At 40.2% G+C, this 26567-nt stretch overlaps 1 protein-coding gene across 1 annotated transcript; it reads left to right on the top strand.

The window, feature by feature from the left end:
• Positions 1–2913: 2913 nt before the first annotated feature.
• LOC128733535 (uncharacterized) lies at positions 2914–24783 on the top strand. Its single transcript, XM_053827186.1, has 6 exons — positions 2914–2997; positions 3097–5625; positions 5681–5856; positions 5919–6129; positions 6190–6333; positions 24113–24783. Exons 2-6 carry the CDS (start codon positions 3139–3141, stop codon positions 24266–24268), a joined length of 3174 nt encoding a protein of 1057 aa, XP_053683161.1. The 5' UTR covers positions 2914–2997; positions 3097–3138; the 3' UTR covers positions 24269–24783.
• Positions 24784–26567: the final 1784 nt, after the last annotated feature.

Genomic DNA, 26567 nt, shown 5'->3' with positions numbered 1-26567 from the left:
TTGACTCTAACAGCCTCACCCAGTCGAGATTCGAACATACGACGGCTGACTTATTAGACCAGCAACATACCTCGAGACCAACTGAGAGATACTGGAGGTACTAAGGTGGCAGACCCATCAACGGCATATAGCCATCGATGATGTGGATTCTACAACTTCAGCCTAATCAACGTACGCGAACCGATAAATGATAAATCCGATGATGCTAAGGACGAGTTGCTAACAATGCTAACAGACTCGAGAGAACCTATGGAGAGGAATCCAAAACATGACATGAAAATCATCAGCGGAGATGCAACTGGGCAGATCAGGAGGGAGGCATTCTTCCGTCCTGTCATTGGAAGACATAGCCTTCATATGTCGACCAACGATAACGGTCTGGGGCTCATAAATTTCGCCTCGGCCAGAGGAATGGCCATCTGTTGCACCCACTTTTCACGTCTGAATATTCATAAATAAACCTGGAGGCTCTCAGATCGCCCCCCACCCTCCCCCTTTAGTTACGCCAATGAAGAAAATATTCAAAAAGGGCAGCTTCGCTATTAAATACAGCAGCAAACTTGATAAAGTTCAAATTTCGAACTTCAAGTATGCGCTGCTGTCGAAAAAACAAGTTATTGTTTTGTAAACGTTTTAATCGATATAAAAAATCAGCATAAAGAGCATTGTGGAATCGAACCGGAGAGAAAAGCTGCTCTATTAAATTAGAGTGACTATATATAGAGTGGCGACAATGTCAAAATTGGAATGATAATTATCTGTCAGTGTCATTCCAATCGAGCAGACGACCTATCCAACGCGTAAGCAGGAAAGAGAAAGAAAAACCTTGGAAAAACCGCATTGCATACATTTGGGATGACTTGTCGCCACTCTGTATATAGTCACTCTATGTTAAATATGCTACCCCTGTCAATCCGAAGATATTGTGTGCTTGTGAAAGTTTCACCGATTAAGAAAAAATCGTGGTCGAATCGTGGTTTATCAAAGCTATAATGCCTTATGGTTGCTCAACGGACAGAAAAAATGTTTATAATGGACAATATCACTATAGGACAGTTATGGTTTTAGTTTATTTTTCGTATGGGACTGTTCAGGTTTGATTTTTTTTAAATATTTTGAACAAAGTCCGTCTAAATTACAGTTTTTTAGGTAAATTAGGATCGTGCTTTTCTCAAAATCGATAAAAATCCATATGGGACAGTTATGCTTTTATGGGCAGTTTACGGCTAATAACAGTGGAATAATCGCTTGCTAAGCTATTGCCCAATAAAAATGTTTGTTGGGCTGTGCCAGTACAGCAAGACCTTGGAAATCTGGTGATTTTATTAAGATTTGGGCTTGTTAATCGCTGTTTCCGAAATTACAATTAAGCTCTCTGTTAAGCTTTTCCGCGTGTTTAAATAAATAGTCGATTTACATAATGCTGTCAATTCTATTTTTGGAATGTGACAAAGTTTTGCAATGGTCTTCTAATCGCTTAATCAACGTCTCATATACAACCAATAAGACAAATCTAATTAAAATTGAGAAAATGGAATGTGGTCTAGAACGTGATATTATTATTCATTTAGCCACAGAGAACAGACATTCATCTTAATCTCGCGGGATGTGTAAAAGCTCTACCGCCATTTTGAATTTATGTGGTAATGCTTCTATTACGTGGCGCTCACATCATAAAGAAGGTGAGCTTTGGTTGCCAAAGCACAAATTACATTTCAACTAAAGCATTATAAAGTTGCTGAGGTAACTAACAGATTGTTTACCTAATCAAACAATCTAAAACGAAGGAAAACAAAATTTATCGCAAACGGTAATCGCTGAAGAATCTGAAACACGGGTTTTATATCGAAGAGTAAAATCGGACGAGGAGCGACCTGATTTAAGATTTTGTCATCCCAACAGGAGGTTTCCCGGGAAGCTCTTGAAGCTACCGGCACCGGTGCAGTCGCGTTGGGGTCAGCTACCAAAATTGCAGATGCATTTATTTACCTCCACTAGTTTTTCAATCACAACTTCCTGTAGGTAGTTTGCGTTTTCTGGTTTACATACTCCTTAAATTTATTTTTTCGAACCTTTCTTACCGTATGTTCGTACCGTAAACTCCTTGGAATAAATAAATCTTCAAATGTTTTTCTTACCTTTACTCGTCAAGTTCAATAAATATTTATATTCATCAAACAACAAGGCGTTGCCTAGACCGTTGCTACAGTAGCTGTTATTAGAGTTGCCATTAATTCGAATATGTAGAGCGTAGTAAGATTATAGATTGAATTTGGCAACACGGACGTAGAGTAACTGGTGTACCCTGAGAGAGATGTCGCTAGTGGTTTGTTCAAAAGCTTACACACCATTTGAATAATATTTTATATGAACATAAATGTCTGTTCTCTGTGATTTAGCTATTAACCCGATATTTGCAATTTCGAATATTAGGGATTAGAGTACTACATAAGAAAATTAAGAATGGGACCTGGCATAACATGTGCGATATAATTACTAAGCAGCATATTCGAAACATACGAACTCTACTAACATAAATGAATCATGCACTATGTAAGCACAAATCGATCTCTTGTACTTTCATGGAACCGCCATATGGAAAGTTTGTGAAGATTTGGTACAAAGTTTTGTCTATCCTTTTCACTCTTTAACAAACCTGTGCAGCGACTTCACAAATAGAACAAACTTGGGAAGGTGGCAGCACCGTTTCGCGTACATAGCTAATTGTGCAGCATTTAAACCAAACGTGACGATTTTTTTCAGTGTTATACCTGCAATTTCCATCTCCTATCCCTCTTTTTAGCGCTATAGATAGCAAGTTTAGCTCTTAACTGACATTCGACATCCATGCGAATGCGAGCGAAGCCAAGAATTTTGACAACGCAGTGGCAAACAGAAACATAACTCGCGTTTGCTGTATTTTCGCTGTTATTTTTGGTTTTATTTTACATTTCTCTCTAGAAAACCAATTTTTCACCTGTTAGTCGTGTTTTACAGGTATTTATTTCATAGCTCGCATGCGAATTAAGATCGTATCTAGCAATTTTTCGTTGCAACATTCGTTTTATAATTGCCACTTTATTTCCCTCTTGTTAGCTTCCGTTCCTTATCCAACGGAATTTTAATGGTGTAACCATAATGAGTTCTAATGATCAACAACCGAGTAGCAGTGCCAATTCATCAGCTTTCATCGATATGACCGACGATGATAGCTCTTTGATTTCACCAACGGCAATAGGAGTGGGTAAACCTTCGGCAGATAGTCTCATGAGCGACGATGAAGGAAAAGTTTTAACAACGCTGGAACCTCTCAAGTCCACACCGGTAGCGGCCAAGGACAAGGTAATTATCCATAGTCATACCATCATTAAGCCGACAAGCGACAGTAAAGGACGCAGCAGTTCAGAACTTGCGGCAATTCAAAAAGATGAATTGCTAGCTAAAATGAAAAGCCGGTTGAGTAAACAAATCGATCTAAAGGTAGTACCAACCACACCTAAGAAGCAACCGGCAGAATCAACCCATCATGACTCAAGCGGATCTATAGAGATTCCTCATGATCTAATTCTTAGCAGCGATATTCCTGCAACACCACTTTCAAGTGCCGCTGCAAAAGGTGAATTAGAAGATCATGACCTGATTGCAATTCTCGAGGGGGATGATGTAGAAATTACGGAAAACGCAACCGAAATTGAAGTAACAGTTGGCCGAGATGTAGGGTATAACGATGGCCAAGTATTAGAGGAAATCCAAATTTCGTTTGTCGATGATCAGGAATTGGAAAAGGAACGGGAGAAGGAAATTGCTACGCGTCAGATGGCAAATCTTCCGATACTGCCAAAAGGACGAAGGCCAAAAGTTCCCACCTCGTTAGCACTAAACAAGCCTGACTCGACAACACCTGTAACGACAAAAGGACAAATTACGAATAAAACGCAAACTACAATCAAAGGGCAAACTACGATTAAACCGTTACCCCGGCCATTGCTTGTCCCAAAAAAAGAACCAGAAGATAACTTCATTATTCCCGATCTCAAAACCTCTCCCAGTTCTAAATCTGTTAAAACATCTGCGGTTCTACCAAAAAGTCCATCAAAAATTACAACTCCTACACATACAAACTCTTCTCCACGTGACAGTAAACAGTCACCAAATGAACTGATCAACGCTTTAGTTTCTGATTGGGATGATGAACCTGTATCCACTAAGGAGGAGCCCGTTGTTCTTATCAAATCATCGCCCAAGCAAAATACGTCCCTCCCGATGCTTCCTCCTCCAGCGCCAGTAGAACCACCTAAACGTTCGCGAATTATCAAAAAGAAAATTATTTGGGATCCGGATAATCCGGAAACTCACATGTCTTTTGCTAGCTTCGTAAAATCCAATCGAACGAAAGAAGCGGAGACTCCGAAGGCAAAGACCGAAGAATTTTCTAAACCATCGCCACCAATAGTTCGACCGCCAGGTACAGGCATTCGTCGAAAACGCGCTGAATCTGTTGCTGTTCATATGATGAATGATCCTCCTTATACTCCTCCTCCTTATTTAAAACGAGCACGGACACCGGAACCTACAACAAAGCGTACGAACCTCAACAGCAACGCAGCAAAAGCTACTAACGTAGCGCGTAAGAAAAAGAGTGAGATAGAGATGCTTCTCGGAGATGAAGGCGCTATCAATATGTTATATGACGTAGAATGTGAAAATAGTAACAAAGATTTGTTGAAAGATGCTGACATCGCCCTGGACTCTGATGACGAAGACGAAAAATTGTTAGCCAAGGCAAAAATTATTACTGATGCAGTAATTAAGCAAGGAACTTCTCCAACCGACAGTACTCCAAGCGTTCCTAGGGTTAGAGCCAAACGAGCATCTACCCCTCAGCAAACTTCTACAAGTCCTGCTCCCCCAACTGCTCCAGCTGCAATAATTACTTCCACAGCTCCAATTTCCTCCCAACGGAAAAGTGGTGGAACGACTTCCAATGGTGCTAACAGTCGCAAACGTAAGCAAACATCTGCTTCGGAAGATTGGGATTATGTTTACAGCGCAAGAAAAACCTGCGATGATGCGATGATTATTCGCCGACGCTCTAACAGCTCGTACTCCAGCTCCACCAGTCCTCGAAGATTGAGCGTCGAACAAACCGCAACTCCATCGAGTGAAACTGTGGTTACCAACCAACAGAACAATTCTGGATTTGAATTTGTGAAGCCGTCAGGCAAGAGCTCATCTAAGGCTGCTCCCAACCTTAAGGTGGATTCTTCCCTTGTAGCAGACATGAAAGGGAAATTAACCAAAGTGCTTGGAGGTGGCAAAACTCTGAAAGATGGCAGCCTAAACATATCTATTCCATCGCCGTCTTTTTCATCCTCAACTCAGCCAGGCGAAAAACGAGCAAAGATGTCGCCTAAAGCAAAGGTTTTGTCCAAAACCGATGGTGTCACAACTGTGAAGATCAGTGAAAAGGAAATTACATCGGCCACGGTATCGAGTGGCGAAACACTGCAGTATAAGTTGAGCGAATTGAAACTGACCGAGCTCAGTTGTAACACGATTGGCAGCTACGCTGAGATCATTCTGGCGCCCAGGGAAACGAAATTGAGAGATGTCTTTTCGGTGGATGTAAGTATTTTATATTTCAAAAATTTACTTTAATAGTACAATTATTTCATTACAGCTAATTAATGAGTTGAAAACCGTTCTTATCCTGCTGAAAAACGAGCCCAGCGTCAGAGCAGTGCTTCTACGATCCAGTGGAAAGCATTTCAGCCGTGGCATCGACGTATCGTACCTAATTCAACCAAATGCGGAGAAGCGCAAAAATGTTGCCCAGGTTTATAGCGGTCATTTAAGGTTGGTTTGTTATCAATTGTTGTGTTTCATAATTACAAAAAGTATTTTTTGCAATCGGGTAGGAATTTTCTTCAAACCCTGGTGACGTTTAACAAACCGCTAGTTGCAGCGGTACATGGAGATGTTCTCGGGCTTGGTGTCACTATTCTGCCCTTATTCGAGGTAATCATTGCATCGGAGAATACCACCTTCTGTACCCCATACGCACACTTCGGACATCTCCCAGAAGCAATGAAAATTTTCAGTACCGCCAAAAATCTGAAACCCAAGGCGGTATGATTAACAGTTTTTTGTTTCAATCTTAAACAAGTCTAACACTAGTTTGTTTTACAGATCACAGATTTACTTTATTTAAGCCGAAAGATAAGCGCGTCAACAGCTTTGGATTACGGAGTGATTACCGAAATTGTATCCGCGGAGAAACTACAAGATAAAGCCAACAGTGTCACCAAGAGACTATCTTCCTTGTCTACTCAAGTAAGTGGAAGTTTCTTTCTCTAGTTCTACATTAAAGTGCTGTTCGAAATGAATGCACAAAACAAGGTACATAGCTGTATGTATTATTTCTGAATTCACCACCAGTCATAATCATAGATCGGAACACAGCGTGCTATATAAGCCGGACCTTGATAAAATAGCTCGCTTATCTCATTCTTGTGTTCATCCAAATCGAACTTGCATTGATGTGACACCGGGCAAGAGCATCGATGATAGATGAATCCGTAATCGCGTCTTGCATACCCGCAAAAGTCGTACGGTTTACACCGTTCCAGTTCTGAAACAAGAGCGAAAAACGCATTCATTACAATTATACAATGGGTACGGGGTTGTTTTTCACGATTACTCAGAAACGGTACAACTTAGAGGCCATTTACAAACTTCGTGACGTATGTCGGGCCTCTCCCAAATGTAGTGAAAAATAAATTAATGCTCCCTAAGTTGCCCCGTTCTGAATAATCAAAAAAACATACCGTGTAAAAAAATTAGGGGAACTAGGTGCAAGTCGACCACCCGGAGCAAAAGTGCCACTCTTCAGTTTTCCATGAAAACGATGAATATTTTTAATATGGTTATTTTTTATAGTTTCTAAAGTGTCTTACAATACACCATAAGAAAATTCATTGATAAAAAAATATAAATTCAGACATATGAATGATTTTATTGACCGTTATTGACCAGGACCGATGAAAATGCAAATTGATGGCTGGGAAAAGCATACTTGGGACGCTATTCTTATTGCTTACTTACTTACTTACTTAGGTGGCTTGCCGTCCTAAGGCAAAGCCTGTTGAACAAAGTTTCTCCATGTAACTCAGTTGAGGGCTACCGCTCTTTAATTCCTCGGACACCGAGTACTCTCCGCCAGATCTCGCTCCACCTGGTCTAACCATCTTGCTCGCTGTGCTCCTGGTCGTCTTGTTCCTACCGGATTTGAGGCGAACACCATCTTTGCAGGGTAGTTGTCCGGCATTCTTGCAACATGCCCTGCCCATCGCATCCGTCCAGCTTTAGCCACTTTCTGGATACTGGGTTCGCCATAGAGCTGTGCGAGTTCATGGTTCATCATCCGCCTCCATACTCCGTTTTCATGTACGCCGCCGAAGATCGTTCTTAGTACTCGTCGTTCGAAAACTCCGAGCACTCGCAGGTCCTCCTCGAGCATTGTCCATGTTTCATGCCCGTAGAGAATAACCGGTCTAACAAGCGTCTTGTACAGGGTGCACTTTGTACGGGGACTTAGTCTGCTCGACCGCAATTGCTTGTGGAGAACATAGTAAGCACGACTTCCGCTGATAATACGCCTCCGAATCTCCGGCTGGTATCATTGTCCGCCATTACCAAAGTAGACAAATTCATCGACTACCTCAAACTCATCGCCGTCGATCAATATACTACTGCCCAAGCGGTATCGTTCGGCCTTGGTTCCGCTGGCCAGCATGCACTTTGTTTTAGACGTATTTACCTTTAACCCAATCTTTTCTGCTTCGCGCTTTAGTCTGGTGTACTGTTCAGCCACCGCCACAGATGTTCTGCCGATAATATCCATGTCATCGGCAAAGCAGACGAATTGACTAGATTTGTTGAATATTGTGCCCCGCGTGTTAATATCCGCTCGGTTCATAACACCTTGTAGCGCTATGTTGAACAGCAGGCATGAAAGACCATCACCTTGACGAAGCCCTCTGTGTGATTCGAATGAACTTTACAATCCACCCGAAATCCGAACACAGCACTGTGTACCATTCATCGTAGATTTAATCAGTTTGATGAGCTTCCTGGGGAAGCTGTTCTCGTTCATGATTTTCCATAGCTCTTTCCGGTCGATGGTATCATATGCGACTTTGAAGTCAACGAATAAATGATGCGTGGGAACTCTGTATTCACGCAGTGTAAATATTTGATCCGCTGGAGACCGACCTTCGACGAAGCCGGCTTGATAAGTTCCCACAAATCTATTCGCAAATGGTGATAGACGGCGGAAAATGATTTGGGACAGCACTTTATAGGCGGCATTGAGAACGGTGATCGTTCGGGCGGATTGGGCAGGTAACCCCATCTTTCCACTCCTCCGGTAGCTGTTCCGTATCCCAAATTCTAACAATTAATCGGTGCAGACAAATGGAGCTCTCCGCTACACTGCTTATGGCAGTTTTGATAGTGTTCCAACAGTCCTCGAGAGGGGCTTCGTCCAGCACGTCCTCTTCCGGCTCCGGCGCAGCTTCGAGTGAATGCGCGTAGTTTGCGGCGACGTCTGGCTCCTTCAGCCGCGCGAGATCTAACCGAGGCTGGCGTCGGTACCGAATGTTGTTCACAACGGAGAGTCTTGGGCGCATCTTAACCATCACTAGGTAGTGGTCCGAGTCAACGTTAGCGCTTCGATAGGATCTGACGTCGATAATGTCCGAGAAGTGTCGACTGTCGATCAAAACGTGGTCGATCTGTGATTCTGTCTGATTTGGTGACCTCCAAGTGTACTTATGATGGATTTTGTGCTGGAAAAGGGTACTACGTACGGCCATATTCGTGGAGGCGGCAAAGTCGATAAGTCTTAGGCCCATTTCATTGGTCCGCTGGTGTGCACTGAACCTTCCAATCACCGGTTTCAATGCAACAGATCAATGCCGCGTCCGAATGCGGGCCCTGATGGGATGGGAAGGAATGTTAGTCCAGTACTTGTTGCTACTAAAGAGAAAGACCAGGGAATCCTCTGCATCTTCACAAATATTTCGGGAAAAAAATTGTTAGTAGATGGGGGGAGCTAGATGGATAATGTAAGTATGTAAGCACCAGTTATATGAGACTAACATGGATATTCGAAAATTTTCTTGTAAAGCCAGTAATTACGAAAATTTCTTTATGTCATGTCCTGAGCGCTCCCCATATGTCCTGTCGAGAAGATCACCGTTCTCAATACTGCCTACAGTATCAAGAATTCCTCGCCATTGTACTCGGTCCTGTGCTACTCGTCACCAATTCGTTGAACATCTCGATACACGCCAGTCGGTTTCAACCTGGTCGACCCAGCTAGCATGTGTGGTCCCTCTAATTCTGGTGCCGATGGGATTCTTGAACAGAATGAATTTCACTGCACAGTCGTCCGGCATCTTTCCAACGTGGCAGACCCATCGTACTCTCCCTACATTCGTTCACAAGCCTGCTTGTTCTCCGTTCTCCAATTTTGCTTCGCCAAAAATATTTAAACACCTTTTGCTCAAATACGGCAATTGCACGTATATCTTCCGGAAAAAAAATTACAGCCGCAGAGGACTGCCGGTCTGATTAACGTTTTGTACACCGTCAGCTTTGTTCGGCGGTGTATGCTCCGTAATCGAAGCGTCTTACGGAGGGAAAACGTAGGCTCTACTTGCTGTTTGAATGTGTCGTTAGTCGTTATTCGTATTGTTGTCGGCGTTTCAGTTCAACGTCTTATCAATAGTCTTATCACTGTCCGTAGTAAGCGAATGTTGCTTTCTCTGGAGTCTTTTCCTACCATATATTTGGCCTTGGACGCATTGATTTGTAACCCATTATTCCTAACTTCCGTTTTTAGTCTGGTGTAGCTTGCCTCCGCCGTCCCAAGGTTTCTAGTAATGATGTATGCTTTACGAGTTTGATTCACCTTCTCATAGAACTTGCACGTTTCATTAGCCCGAAATAGTTGTTCTAGCTCTTCACGATCTCTGTCCTCCTGCTTTTCTTCCTCTGGACCGTGGTCAATTCATTCCTGCATCCTGTTCCATCCGTCTTCGAGGGTCGAAGCATCAAGCTTCATAAGGGAAGGTAGTGCTTCATTCAGTGCACGCCAACGCCTTTATCACAAGGTATATACCGTCGATAGTCGTTATATCGTTCGTGTCGGTGTGCCCGATCACCGGTCTATATAACGTGGACGTTCATATCCCCGATGACGATCTTGATATCCCGTGGCGAGCAGCTATCGTACATTGCCTACAGCTGCACATAGAAAGCTTCTTTCTGACTCGTCATTGGGTCTACCTTCATGTGGACAGTACACGTGTAGTTAAAGAACAGGCCTTTTATTCTCAACATTCTAAACATGTCTTCTCGTTGATCGCCTTCTAGTCCATCACGCGATCCTCCATTCTGCACATCACTACAAAATCCGTTTCCAGCTCGTTGGTCGCTCCACCGCTCTGGTAAATTTGGCGTTCGCCGCCATGGATCTTACACACCTTCTCTCCTTTGCGACAGATCTCCTGCAGTGCCACGATACTGAACTTTCAGGGTTCTTACTGCCACTACCCACGAAATTCAGCGATCTGCAGTTCCAGTACCGAATGATCTGAGTCGAATTTTCTTGATTCTTCGTAGTAGAAAAGTTTAGGTAAGTTGCCATACCACACGCTACCAAGTCTCGCAGTCGGGCTGCCATGTTAGATGTAGTGCCGCGAGACAACAGATTTCTTATTTCAGCCGCCCACTTCGGATCAGACGCTGTTGTTAACCGCTTCTGACCCGGAGTACAACCGCGCCCTTGGTAGAGGAACCATCAAGTCAGCAAGAGCCGCCCCTGAGAAACACACGCTGACAAGGCTATTCCTCGTTGCTACAATCAGCGTTCGCATGAGTACCTTTTTCCCTGTTGGAAAAATCTTAGTTTCCACCGGGGTTGGTTACACGATCTCCGCTACTTACTTACTTACTTACTTACTTACTTATTTACTTACTTTATTGGCCTTACGTCTTATAACAAGGCCTGCGTAGTATAATTTCTCTATCTAATTCGGTTCATGGCAGCTGATCTCCAGTTCCGCGGGCACCCAGTGCTCGCCAGATCTCGCTCCACCTGGTCTTGCCATCTCGCTCGCTGTGCCCCTCTTCGTCTTGTTCCTACCATGCTCGATGCAAAAATTATTCTTACAGGATAGTTGTCCGACATTCTAGTAACATGTTCTGCCCAACGGATCCGTCCAGCGCTATCCACTTTCTGCATACTGGGTTCGCAAGCTCGTAGTTCATTCTTCGCCTCCATACACCGTTCTCTTGCACGCCGCCAAAGATGGCTCTTAGCACCCGCCGTTCGAAAACTCCGAGTGCTCGTAGGTCCTCTTCTAGCAGTGTCAACGTTTCGTGCCCGTAGAGGACAACCGGTCTAATTAGCATTTTGTGCAGTGTGCACTTTGTACGGAGGCTCATATTGTTCGACAGGTGTTTCTGGAGTCCGTAGTAAGCCCGACTTCCATTGATAATACGCCTTTTAATCTCACGGCTGGTATTGTTATTCTCCATTGCCAGTGAATGAAGATATACGAACACATCGACTAACTCAAACTCATCCGCGTCGATTACCACGGTACTGCCTAGGCGGGCCCTGTCGCGCTTGGTTCCGCCCGCCAGCATATACTTCATTTTAGATGTATTTATCTCCAACCCAATCTTATCTGCTTAGCGTTTTAGTCTGGTGTACTGAGCTTCTACCGCCTCAAATGTTCTGCCGACAGCAGCCACGTCGTCAGCAAAGCAGATAAATTGACTGGATGTATTGAAAATCGTGTCCCGTATTACGATCGCCGCTCGTCTTATAACACCTTCAAGCGCAATATTGAATAGCAGACAGGAAAGTCCATCTCCTTGTGGAAGTCTCCAGCGAGATTCGAATGGGTCCGACTTTCCACCCGAGATACTCACACAGCACTGGATCCCATCCATCGTAGCCATGATAAGTCTAGTAAACTTACCCGGGAAGCCGTTTTCATCCAGAATTTCCCATAGTTCTTGTCGATTTACACTATCATATGCGGCTTTGAAATCAATAAACAGATGATTCGTAGGGACTCGGAATTCGCACATTTTTGGAACATCTGCCACAGGATGAAGATTTGGTCCGTTGTGTACTGACCCTCCATGAAACCGACTTGATAACTTCCCACAAATCTATTGGCGATAGTCAATAAAAGATGACTTGAGAAAGCATTTTAAAGGCGGCATTCAAGATAGTTATCGCTCTGTAGTTCTCACAATCCATTACCACTAAGGTTGCTCATATTTCGGCTGGTATCACAAGGGACCCAAGTAGCACACGTTGTCACAATTGAGTCGCAGCGGCTGATATGCGACAAATTTAAATGTAAAACTTCGGTTACAGTAACCTAAAATATAACAGTTGTGTAACCGAAATAGCGCAACTTATGTAACTAAATATGGTTACATTAACAGTTACTCAATAACCAATATGTAACATGTATAGTTACAAAATGGTTACTATTGAAGTTACACATAAACTGAGAATTGACTTTCAATTGGTGGCAAATTAGTTATCTTGAAACTTTTATTGCATAGCGAAAACAGTGCAGCAGGTTTATTATTTCAATCTATGGCTGTTAACGTCAAGCAGTAAATTTAACTGTTGAATATAGATGAGTGTATAAATTTCGCTTGTTATTTCAACACAAATTTTAATGCGGCTTCAAATTTATGGTGAAATGCATGATTCTAGCTTTGAAAAATTCACGCGCTTTTATTTAATCTAGCTTTTCGTCACTTACTTCTTTGAAAAATTGATTTTTTGTAAAACAAATATGTACAAATATAAAAATTTTAATTTTAATTTTCTGATTTTTTAAATTTATTCTTAGCAATAATGAACTAGTGGAGCATTCACCTAGAAATCATTAAAAAACAAATTGTTTTCGCTATCACTTAGTAAAATTCATAGCCATTTTGCCTTTGGTTTTAACTACTACACCATCGTCCTTGAAATTTTGTATCGTTTTCGGTATATTACATGAAATGATTTTAAGTAGACATTGTTCATAGATATCGGGAAAAGGTGTTTTTAGTGATTGTTGTGAAAAGAAGTGTTAATTTAATATCATAGAATAGTTTCAGTTGGAATAAAACAGTTTACCAGCAGTGTTAATCATAGAAGGTTACATTTTAGTTACATTCTAGATGCACGTAACCTTAGCCTTCGACCTGGTTACGCTATCGGTTACGGTATCATATCTGTTGTGGTCACTTATTTCTTATGTCGTCATTTCTAAGTTACACTGTAACCTATTTTCATTGCCGGTTTCGTTTCGATGTAACTTGATCGTTTTGACGTTTGAGAATAATCAAAATTTGTTTACTTAATACCAATGTCTGTGCGGAGAAGATTCCAAGTACCATCAATTAAGTAAATAAACGCATTTACAAAAGCATTTACGACCCGTGTTGTTTATCTTTACCATTAGTAAAATTCTTGAGATCTAGTCTTTGCTTAATCCGTAGTGTTTACAACAGTCAACAAGTCGTTGCGAAAATGTTACTAGCCGACTTTTTTTGACTTCGTAACTGCTCGTAACGGAAAATTAACTGTTTTGTGACCAGCAAGTTGAAGACAGTTTGGAAAAAGGTTTCATTTGTGTCGCTTGATAACTATTTGGTAACTCGTAACTGAAAGGTGACTGTTTTTCGACGGCCAAGGTGTTGACAGTTCGAAAAAAAGGTTTCAATTTGGTCATTTGGTAACTATCTGGTAACTTTTTGAGATTTTTGTCACCACAAAACTAAAAAGTAACTATTTTTAATTTTATGTAACCTAACTCGTTACAAGTATCCTAAATGTAACTGCTGTGCAACCTTTTTGTATTTTTTTATTTTATGATTAGTTACAAGTGCTACTTGGGGAGGTAGGGATAGAAGTTACTGGATAAGAGGCTAAGGACCACTACAGGGTCTATGCTACGCATTATGCAGCCGTTCACCAACCTTGAAATTATCGGAATTAAGATAAAACATGTTCAAAATTGAGACCAAATTTGCGAGAGCTCATGCTAGTGCAACGAATAACAGTGACAAGTTACAGTCAATTAACGAATTTGTCTAGTGTCTGCCTCGGCTCGCTGGTGAGGGTGACAAGACGATCATTAAACCGGTTGTTCTATACAGATATGAAAGGTGAACAATGCTCGTAGAGGATCTGCGAGTTTTCAAAGTTTTCGACGGACGAGTGCTAAGAAAGATTTTCCGTGGCGTTCCGACGAACTGAGCGCGAAGGCAGAGTATGTCCCATGAACTCGCACAGTTCTACGGCGGACCCGATGTTCTGAGGGTACTTAAGTTGGACGAATACGATGGACTGTGCGTGTTTCAAGAATGCCGGACAATTACCTTACAAAGATTATGTTTGCTTCAAATTCTGTAGGAATACGATGACAAGGAGCAGTCTTGAAAGGTTTTCCCTGCTCAACCTGTTGTCTCACAATTGTGAAGTCGGAGGGATTGCCAGTGGTCACTACCATAGACTTAGTGTTTGCTAATTTGACTGTGATACCTGCTGTCTGGGAGTTCTCGGAAAGGTCATCTAACTTACTCCGCATATCAATTCGGCGTTGTGCGAACAAGACAATGTCGCCGGCTAGGTCGAGGTCATTTAGCTGCTCCATCGTTAGAGGATTCTAAGATAACCCTCGATTTGCTCAACCGTCAATAGCTCCAACTGTATCTCATTCATTATGATGAAAACCTGCAGCGGTGATAATATGCAGTTCTATTTCAAACCAACCGTAACTGTTATAGGGTCGAATAAGACACCATTGTACAACACCTTGCAGGAGAACGCTTCGTACTGAGGCCTCGATGAGATGAGCTTATCTGGAACTCCACTACTCAGATGTTTTCGTGCTTGAGTCGGTCAAACACTTTTTCAAAATCAACGAACACCAGCAGAAGAGAGTCTTTGAGTTTATAAATCTGCTCCAATATGACACGGAGCGTTGTGATGTGGTGTACACATGATTGACCAGCTCGGAATCCTGCTTGCTGCTGCCGGAGAGTAGCGTCGATCTTCTTCTGGATCCGGTTGAGGATTACCTTACAGAGTACTATGAGAGTAATACAGAGTAACGTGATGCCACCCCAGTTACCGCCTTCTGTTAGGTCTCCTTTTTCAGGAACTTTGACCATTATTCCTTGCATCCATTCTACCAGAAAAGTTACGGTTTCCCATAAATTGCCGAAAAGCTGATGTTGGGCTCACAAAGATGGGGCAGCTTTGAGCATCTCGGCTGGAACGTAATCTATCTCTGGCGCTCTGTTGCTTCTCATACTTTTGATGGATGCTTCATGCAGGTAATTGCCTGACTCTGAAAGTTACATGTCCTAACCGAAATAAACGTATCTGTAAAGATTGTAGTCTTAAATGAAGCGAAGTTGTAGTCTAAAATAGATTTTTTCCAAATTTTTCTCCTTACTGATCACGAACAGAAGACGTGTCATCAAGCTTGAAAAACAGTTTCAGTTCTTTGGTTCTTAACCAATGATATCTGAACACGGTGCAAACGTCGTTCAAGTAGATAAGCGATACCAGCGGTCCAAGATGGTTTCCTTGTAAATTCCTGGAATTTATTCATTTTTGATCCTACAAAAAACTCACGCGGTTTTTTGCTCATAAACGATCGATCACTTTTATCTGACAAGATCTGAGATAACAACAAGCTGATAAAAAATGACGGTAAACGTATTATGCAAAATGTTTTAATGATGAAAAACAAAAATTGTACCAGTTTTGCTTTGATTATTTCACAAACAGATAATAATTTAAACATTGGTGACTCCTACATCCCCATTGAGATTGATTGTGCGGGGGTAATTATAGTTTAAACGTATTTTAATTCAAAACCTCAAATTCAAGTTTTTGAGGGAAATGTAAGGGGCCATTGTCCATTGTCGGTTCATCCGCAATCTAACTCTTATCGAAAACTATTTCTTATCTTACCAACACAGCGATAGTTATCCACCACAGTCAACTGATGCCTAGCGTCATTAAAGTTTTCTCCCGTTTTATTAACGAAAACCCAATACTGCTGATGATTATCGCACTCACAATGGACCACTATCGAAACGTTCTTAACACCATACTTCTGGTACAGGGTTTTCTTCTGCAGCGCTATGTCATTCTGTCTGCATTTGGGCAAACCTTTCATAGAAGTACAAAATTTCATCTGAGTACGACTATTTACGTTCATAATGTGACCGTGTTTCGTGTGAGTCACAGGACAGCTAGGCGTATTCAACGGACAGCGACAGATCTTTTCCACTGAGCTCGGCATCCAATAGCGATGATGTACAATATTACAAGCCTCATGCTCTTTGCACGTTCCCATCAGTGTATCCTGAAAAATCGATCTCTGATAAGCAAATGAGTCCCATCACGAGTAAGAAAGCTCATACGTAATCTTCGTAGTATCGATAAGCAATCACCAATGGGACTAATGACAACGTCAGTAATATTGACACCAATTTGATCTCCATGGAAGTCAGATTTAAATGAACGACGGCCGCATCAACTACCGAAAATCACTTTCAAACTTGCTTGATGCCAGCAATCGACTAAACTCCGATTCTCAAACTCGAAAACGTTAATGTGTGTAAATGACGGAAATTCATCATCATTTGAAAAATCTTCAAACAGATGCGAGCAAGCTCGGAAAATGCAAAAATGAACTCTGCTGCCGTCACCGTTGCAGATCATTAGAGTAGAGCGGCTTGGATCGTTTCTGCTCTTGGCCATGATCGGCATACACCGGCTACAGTGCGCCGTCTGGAAAACCAAAATTTTCACTAATTTACATACTTGAAACATAAACCGGCGTCCCATTAAGTGATTGGTTTCAACGTACAGTGTGGGTCACGTTTTCCACGTCGCCGTGAGAAGCAGCAATTTTGGTTAGCAATAAACTACTCTAGACAAAAACTGGGTCATTTCTTCTATTATGGGATAAGCCCAATACATATTGTCACGTGCCCCAGTGCCAAACGAACCGGATCCTTAACATGTTACAAATGTATTTAATTTACTTTGAATCATATTAAATGCGGTTCATATTTTCATGGTCATCACTGTACATTTATGAAAGTATCCACTTGAGCTCCTCGCTCTGATTTTATTTTTTGTATTAGCGAAATGGGCAGCCGAATCTAGTGACACCGTTTGGTTTTCCTAGCATCTACCTACGAGTGTACACGTATAACACGAAAGATTATCGAAGACAAGCGGTAGGTATTGAAAACACGTTCTTTGCTTCGTTTTTCTTCCTTATACATATTACACAGGTAAATTCGATACAAGCGCTAATGTGTCAGACAGTTGGAGGACATAAATCTTCTGAATTGAAAGAGCTGATTGAGATCATCTGGATGTCGTCGATGAAAAGCAACCTGCCGGTTTGGCACAGAAATATGTTTTAGCACGTCAAAAATTTTACGTTGCTTCTACAAGTTTGAAAACTACATTATCCGTTTATTATCCGCATCATTCGATTAACTCGGACTTTTCTTTAAATTTATACATGCATGAAATGCATTTCAATCGGCAAATATAACAAATTCCGCCTATTTTCCTTGTACCACACAATAATGTTTAATTCAAATAACAACTAATATTGTATTCCCGTTATAGTAAAAAAAGCAACTGTGTTTTTGGATTGTATTGTAATTTTTCAATTTAAGTTGTTCAATATTTCAATTTTCATTTTTGAAAATTATCGTACAATATGGGATAAAGGGTCCCAGACTTTCATAAAAAAAATCAGAGGGGTTGTGTACAAGACACGACCGCATATATAGGTGACGCAGGACTACGTAAGTCTTTGTAGTGATTAGCATGTATTCATGCTTGTAATCATTCGATTCTTCATGTATACATGCTACATGCGTTGTATGTAACATTTATCAAAGTAGTAACATTGCATACGTTCAATTCTCAAAAGATTGTACATTTGAAAACAATTTAACAAAATCAAGAACACAAACTATTGCTTTCCTGCTACCTTACTGAAATTAAAGATTGTTTTTATTATCCATGGTTTCCCACGTTGAAGGGATTTTACCAATTCAAGCCTATTTTATCAACAGCACATCTTTTCACTACACTTCTAATGAAACGGCAAGCATGCGTATTCATACAGAGCCGTATTATAACCGAACACTACAGTTCAGCACATTTTTCCAACACAGATATCAAATTCGCCGAGGTTTATTCGTCTCGCAGTAAAGAATTTGCGATCTGTTGGGGCAACGAACCTCTGTCATTTTTTCTGGCACACTTCCCTAACACAGACATCAAATTGGACTAGGTTTAATCGCGTTCGTAAGAAATATTTTGGCACGACACGAGGGGACTTCGTCACTCTTTCTGGCGTACTTCCCAAGCAAGGACATCAAAATGGTCTAGGTTTAACCGCGGTGTTAAGAAATCTTGTTGAAATGAGGAAACTTTGTCACTTGTTTTGGCTTACTTCCCAAGCTCAGATATCAATTTGGTATAGGTTTAGATCATTGCAAAGAATCTTCCAACCAATCACGAAGCGAGAATTCTGGTAAAACATATGTTCATTATTTTCAATTTTTCAACAGTTCAACATCAAGAATCCATACTTTTCTTCATTTGGGTCAATTCTTAGAAGATTTTACGATCGATTGGTGTAAGAATATTGAAAATCGATCGGAAAACCGCTGAGCTATTAGCTCTCAAAACCTTTCATTTTTCGTGACGCTCGCATTTTTCGATTTTTTGGAATGACACCCTATCTCAAAACTTGCCGTAAGACGTAGTCCTACGTCAAAACCCATCATCTTTACAAAAATACACACAAACTACTACTAACATAAGCATATCACATAATGAATTAACATTATTTGTCAAATATATAATTGAGTCTGACAAAAGCTTGACATTTTGCAAACGTTTATCACGCAAATTTTTTATTTACTGTATTGTAATACATATTTTAAAACATTCCTATAAATTTGATACAAGAATACAAGTTTGAATTTCCTAAATGCTCGTTCTCTGTAGGTATATCAGAATGTTATATCCGTTTCTTAGAGTTTGTAGTTCCACTAAGAGTTTCATCAGGTCACAATCACACTTCTTCTGATGATTGACGACGTCAACTAGTCAACTTTAGGTAACTGGCTTGAAACGAACTGGTTAACTGGTTTAATGATCTTGCTCAAACATAAAATTTTTGTCATTGGACGCACAAGTTATGGTTGCACGGAAAAAATAAATAAATAATCAGGGTTATCATTTACCACAGGTTAACATTCGTCAATTTCGTTGCAAATAGTTGACACATGGCATCACCATTTATTGTGGCAGCTTGATTTGAAACATAATTGGCTTTCAGCTAACATACGAACAACGAGTTAAAATTATGACGGTTAAAATATCATCAATTAGCTAACGTCCTCTGCACAATAATAGTTCTTTTTAACACTCTGCTTATCAATTATTTCACGCTTCACGGCAACAAAATCGAAAGTCATATAACATATATGACAATTCCATCTACTCTTTTTTCATATAATACAACAGTTTTAAATTAATTTTTGCAGTATATGTGGAAATAATGGGGCTCAAGATAGGGTTGGTCGCTCACTTTTTTAGAACTGTTCACGTTCAGAACATCAAATTGGACTAGGTTTATCGCGGTTCTAAGAAATCTTATTAAGATGAGTACACTTGTCACTTTTTTGGCAAACTTCCCTAACACAGACATTGATCTAGGTTTGGGAAAGTTCTCGGAGCGCTAGACGAATGAACCTTTTATGCACTCGTTCATTTCTTAAATTCCAGGGTAGTTGATAGGAAGTTCAGATAGAACACGCGTTTTCTAATAATAGTCTTGCTTGGTAACAGTACCAAGCCTTCAAGCAATATATTGGATCCTGGAAATCTCGCCCGGTTTTTGCAATTGACCCGAGCTGCCGAGTTTCTTTAGAAATAATAGCCGGGCGAACCAAAATCGTTGACTTGTTCAACACCTTTGAGTGCTTGACCTTTAATCATGTATTCGAAAAAAAGCGTTAGCAATGCGATGAAATGTCATAATAAAATTGAAATACCGTGGAAGCACCAAATTTGACGCGGTTAAGAAATTTTCAATTTTAAACATTAATTACAAAATGACGGTTTGGCCAATAAAGACAAGGTTTTGCACAGTAATAGTTAAACTAGCAAAGAATATGTAAAAAATAAACAAACAGTAAATATGCATTGAATTCTTTATATTTTGTCAAGTTTTTGTGAGACGCTCAGGGTTCCTAAGTTGACGCATGAATTTTGCAACGTGCCTTATTTGACGCGAAATGTTCCTTATTTGACGCACTTGAAAAAACTATAATTTAACAAAAACGACGATGTATTTTGTATTTTAGATAACTGTGCATTATTTTAAATAGTTACACAAGGTTTTCGTTATTTGTGTGGATATATTTCACCCCAGTTTTTGCGAAAACGTCGGGAGAATTGGGACAGCCGATATGTTTATATTGCAAACACAACCAGACTATTAAAAAATCTGCCATAATTTGTGTTTAACAATGAAAATTCTGGAATTGACTTTCCTAAAACAGTTGTACATTCTTTTGAACGACAGCTAGGAAAGTGTCAAGATTCAGGCTGTCGCAGGAAAAACTAAATTAGCCGCTTACCGGAAACTGCAGTAACTGCAGGATTGGATCGGCCAGACAAACGAAAAAAGTATCGTAATTCAACCTAAACCAATATTTTTGATTACCCTACCCGTTTGGGGAACTTGATTTTACTCATAAGCAAAACAAGTCATTTACAGTTTATAGGACCTCCTCTCCAACGCTAAAACCATATGTTTACCCTGAGAAAGTGTTTTCTACAGCTTCTTCCGACGACCTGTGGCCTCTGTAACACCGAATGAGACGATAAACTGTTGAGCCAATACCTTTCTTGGTGACTTACGAGATTTTTAGTGTCGGAATAGATGACATACTTTTTATATCTTACTCGTAAATGATAAGGAGCACTAATTAGACGCCTAATAGAGCCTAATTTGACGCAAAACATTTTTGTCCAGAAATAAGCTAAAAAGCTTTTAGAGTTTGAATAACATGTACAATATATTAATAATACTTAAGTTTTAACAGTTTTCAAAGATATTATAACAAAAAAGCACTTTTACGCATAAAAAAAATATAAAACATAGTTGAGTGTTTCTTTAGCGTTTGTGCTAAGGTAGGAAAAAAATGGCGCATTTGACAAACACCCTTTCTGTTTATTTTTTATTTACAATTATAAAAAACCAATCAAAAGCTTTTTATGGCATGAATACGTTTCATAAGTGTAAACAAAGTGTCAAAGGTACACTTTTGCGAAATATTAATAGTCAAGATAAGTTATTATATAGACAATTTTTGAAAAGTGCGTCAACTTTGGACCTGCGTCAAGTTTGGTGCGTCCACGGTACTAACAATAATTGAAGATTGTCGTAATCTGCTAAAGCTGCTCGATTATTGATCACACAACTAGATACAATTTCAGATCCTGAAACTCCAATAACCTAGAAATTTGTGAACATTTAGAGCACAAAAGAACTAGCTTCTCCTTCTGCCTTTCCGCAAAGCAAAAACTAAATGTTTTATCGTTTTATCGTCCAGCGTAGGAGAATATATATCAATCCCTTGATATTTACGCCTTACAAACTCGCTGTTTACCGTCCAGGGCATCGGGAAAACAGCTTTCAGTTGATGTTTTTCGAATTATTGTTCATAATGATCATAGCATGCATTGAATTTGTAGATTTAAATAGCGCGCGGTTAAGGTTTAACCTCTCTAAGGTCTATATCTTTTTAGCACCGCAAAATTCACTACAATGATCGTATCTTTTTTAACTTTCAATATATTTTCACCTAATTTGGGAATTTTTTCCAAATACTTTTCTATTTTCATAATACCTACAGGCAATTGAGATAATAAAGTTATGACCATTTTAGTGAATTTTGTGGTGTTAACTGTTGTTTTCTGTTAACTTCAGAAATCAAGAATTGTTTTCATTACCATCTCTTCCCCCAAGTTGAAGACATTTTACCAATTCGATCCCATTTTATCAGTAGCACATCGTTACCACAACACATTCATTTTTCAGTTACTCTTCCAATTTAATGGCAACATGCGCATATATTTAGAATTATATTGTAACAATAGCCGGACACTACAGCTGTACGCACTTTCCCAACTCAGATATTAATCTGGCTTAGGATTAATCGTACGCAAAAAAAATCGAACTGTTGGGACGAGAGGGTTTTGTCACTTTTTCCGGCATACTTCCCAAGCAGAGACAACAAATTGGTCTAGGTTTAATCGTCGTCAAGAATATTCAACCTGTTGTCTGTTATGACGAGAAGATTTTGTCATTTTTGACGTAGAACTACGTCTTTGTTTACTATACTGGGACTGGGTAGCACTTTGTGAAAACGAAAATAGAAGTGTAACGTTTGCATGAAAGATTTCAAATGGCAATAACTACTAAACTACTGAAGAAAACTGAACAGTTTATATATCGTTGGATAGATAAAATGACCAGCAATTTTATGGAGGGGCTAAGGGAGCAATTTTATGGAGGGCGTAAGAGTGGGGGCTCCTATACAAATGAAACACAAATTTTCTCAAAACTCAAGAACTAATCAAGCAAATTTACCGAATTTGGCATGTGGGGGTTTTAGAAGGCAACATTTTACTCTATGGTGTACTGAGGCTCCTTCCCCTTTTAAGAGGGTGCTCCCATACAAATGGAATACAAATTTCCTCATATTGTCACTTGCAAGAAAAATTGTCCAATCAATAAGTGCGCAATCGCTCATAAAAGTGCTATTTTAGCTTAAATCGTTTCGGTCTCTTCGGCGCACTTATTGCTTGGAATATAACGAAAAAGTGCGCCGAAGATACCGAAACGATTTAATGCAAAATAGCACTTTTATGGGCGATATCGCACTTTGGATAGACCAATTTTCCTTGCAATCAGCCATAACTCTAGAACTAATCAAGCAAATGGAACCAAATTTGGCATGTGGGGGACTTTGGAGGCATGAATTTATTTTATGATGGTTTTAGACCCCTCACCCCTGTGGTCGAAGGATAAGGTTCTCATACAAATAAAACAGAAATTTCTGCGTATGTGCCATGTTTTCTGCTATGTAACAGGCGGTAAGCTGTGAAAGTAAACTAGTAAAATCTTCTCAAAGTGAATCAACGCCTCTAACTTACGTGCCTGTTGCCATTCATGTCAAAAGAGATGGACATTCGAATGGCACGTCATATTTGCGATGAACGTGCTTTAGCTTTAATGTTATGACCCTATTAACCCTTAAATGCGCAATGTTCCTTTAAAACAACATAGTGAAAAACATCCCTAGAGTAAATTATGCTCACCACCTTTAGATAAGTAAGTTTTCTTTATAAATGAGTTTTTTCGGGGTGCGCATTTAAGGGTTAAAGGCCACAAGCGAGTTAAAACGAGTGATATAGTCCTACGTCACCCTTTCGTACAACCATTAGGGCTGTATACCTTGTAGTTTTTTCCAAAAACACGTTAAAACTTTGACCTTTAAAACTAAACCAAGCTGCGTCATTGAAGTACAGCGAGAAAAGTATTGGACTCATATTGCTGCCTTGTACGTCCGATTTGCTTGAGAATGAGGCTGACAAACAGGAATTGGGCTGTACACGTAGTGTTCGACCGCATAATTAAAGGTTAACCACTCAGTAAAATTTTGTGATGCGCCAAGTCAAGAAAGTTTTCGTAAAAGTATTCGACGGTCAATACAGTCAAAGGTTGCATCCGAACTGGTGTAGTTGTGTCAACAGCGAAGACGACTCTAAAAAAATCATACTATAAATGTGGTCCCTGCAGAAAAACTAATAAGACTGCACTTTTTCCCTCTATTAAACTAATAATGTGGTTTATTCTATATCTCCCATTGCTCTTCTAAATAGGCATTTAAATCGATCAAAGCGAACCTGCGCCAGGAGCTTGTGGCACACTTGGATGACCAGCTTGTCGCCGAGCAAAAGAAACTTACTCAGCAGTGGATTACCACCGAATGTCAGGAAAAGTTTAAATTGTTTCTGTCCAGAGGCGGCGAATGGTAATGTTGCAAAACTTTTAAATCATAAGTGAATGGAATACTTTTACTATTTTTTGTATCATCATATTTCGATTGACATTTAGTACAGTTGCGGTTAACCGTAGCTTAACCATTAACCGGTGAATAAAACATTAACGCAACAAATTGTACTCATTGGTCGATGGTTTGATTTGAATAAGAGGGTAACCATCAGAAAATGGTTGATTTTCATGAAAGAATAAATGAATAAAGATACTTTATTAGCTCTGTTTAAAAGATAATTTCGTCAGTTAAAATGTATCAGCATGAAGAGGCGCTTTTAAAATTTAATTTTTTCCACGGAAACAAATTTCAAGAATCATATAAAAACGTCTAGTTGGAACTCTTCCTTACAATATCGGATTTTGGTATTTATCGAGACGGTATAAAGTCAGACATTAGTGCAAATATTTTGAGTTTAGGCAAAGAAGCAATGCAGGAATTGTTCTGATCTACGAATTATATTGTATGAATCATTAATGTATAAACAAACATTCTTAGCAATAGAGTTTCTATGTTTTCAAATAAAATACTATGGAAACAATTTGCAGATTCAGAAAACATAACTTGGATTGAACAATAGAAATTTGAGAAATGGTCCTAAAACATTACACTTGCATACATACATCCCGATTGATTAACGGATACATTTTAAAAACAGTCCAAAAGGATATGAGAGAAAGGATAGAGTTAGTATACAATGCCTACGTACTTACTTTATTTTTTGACAACAATCCGATTATCGTATCAATGCCAAATCCGAGGGACGTCTCCACATTTGCCGGTCTTGAGCTACCTCTGGGTTCTCTGCTGTATAATGTTTTGCTTGGTCGCTCATTCGGCATTCTTATTAAGAGTCCAGCCCACTGTAACCTGCCGTGTCTAGGTCGCTACGCAATATCCGCATCCATATATCTCGTATATCTCGTAATCTATGTGCGAGTTTTGTACGGAGTTTCAGGCTACGGGACCTCAACTGGCTACGCAATCCGTATAAGGCCTTATTTGTAGTCCAAAATACGACTTTTTACTTAACGGCCCATATCGTTGCCGCATATGACTAACGTATACCTAGGTAGAGAAATACGTCGACCACTTCAAAAGTATCTTATCTATCACCACCGTAGTTCCAATCCACCTTTTCGCGCGCTTAATGGCGGCTAATGGGTACAGTTTTCGACAATGTTTATTTGCTTTTGGGAACTCCGCTCACGTATGCTTGAAAGTTCTACAACAACAATTGAAGCTGGAAATATCAACTTGACGTGAATAAAGTTGCCAAAGGCATGCTAACGTTCTCCGAAAGTTGTACCCAGTAGCCGCCATTACGCACGCGAAAAAGTCGATACCCGATGAGCTGCTTCGCTCTCTACCAGCCATCATCCACTGAAACTAGGTTGAATGCACGTTGCAGACCAGTGATGGCGCTATTAGCACTGTAGTCGGTGGTACGAAAAGGCAGGTTAAGCAAAGAAATCCTCCGCATCCGCAATACTCTTAATGGTGCGTTTAGAAATATCCGGCGAAGAATTCGGGACAATCGATGAGGGTAGTCAATATTGGGTGCTTTGCCCAAAGTTAAACGCGGTCTAAAGGCCCCCATACACGTACGTACATGTTGGCCGAAAATGTTGGTGAATTCATGTTCGTCCAACACGCTCGCTTGTGTGTGAGTGCCACGAACCAAACTGGCAGAAGAAAATGTTCGGCTCGGTGCTTGGTCGGAATGAACCTCCAACATTTTGTTCATTTCCAACCCAATATATGCGTACGTGTATGGGGGCCTTAAAGGAAACACCGCGCTTGAAGCAAACACCGCGCTAGAACTGTTGCCAGAATGCTGTAAACAGGCATGATGTTTCGAAAATGTCTATTCGAATGAGCTGACAGTGATCCTCGTATCGTGTTGAATGGCATTGTTGTAGTGAGGAATGCATACAGCAGAGCAATATTCTAATGAAGACCGAACAAGCCACCAGTAAAGCACTACTCGTATTCGATACTGTGGAAGTCACGAGTCCTTCGCATAATTAAGGTTAACTGCCTAGAGCCTTTGGCAACAATGAACGATATATGCTACTTGAAGGTTAATTTAACATCTAATAACATACCGATATCTTTGACATGGTCGACTCGTTGAGTGAATTCCAATTGTTCCGTTAAGATTAAATTGAAGCGTAACGGTTGATTTTTCCTCGTAAACGTAAGATAGAGCATTTGTTAGGGTTAAACAGCAAATGATTCACCTTGCACCAGTTAGCCAACATATCAAGTTGTTGTTGAAG

Source organism: Sabethes cyaneus, chromosome 2 (assembly GCF_943734655.1).
Source record: "Sabethes cyaneus chromosome 2, idSabCyanKW18_F2, whole genome shotgun sequence".
NCBI lineage: Eukaryota > Metazoa > Arthropoda > Insecta > Diptera > Culicidae > Sabethes > Sabethes cyaneus.
This window is presented reverse-complemented; position numbering and strand designations above follow the sequence as displayed.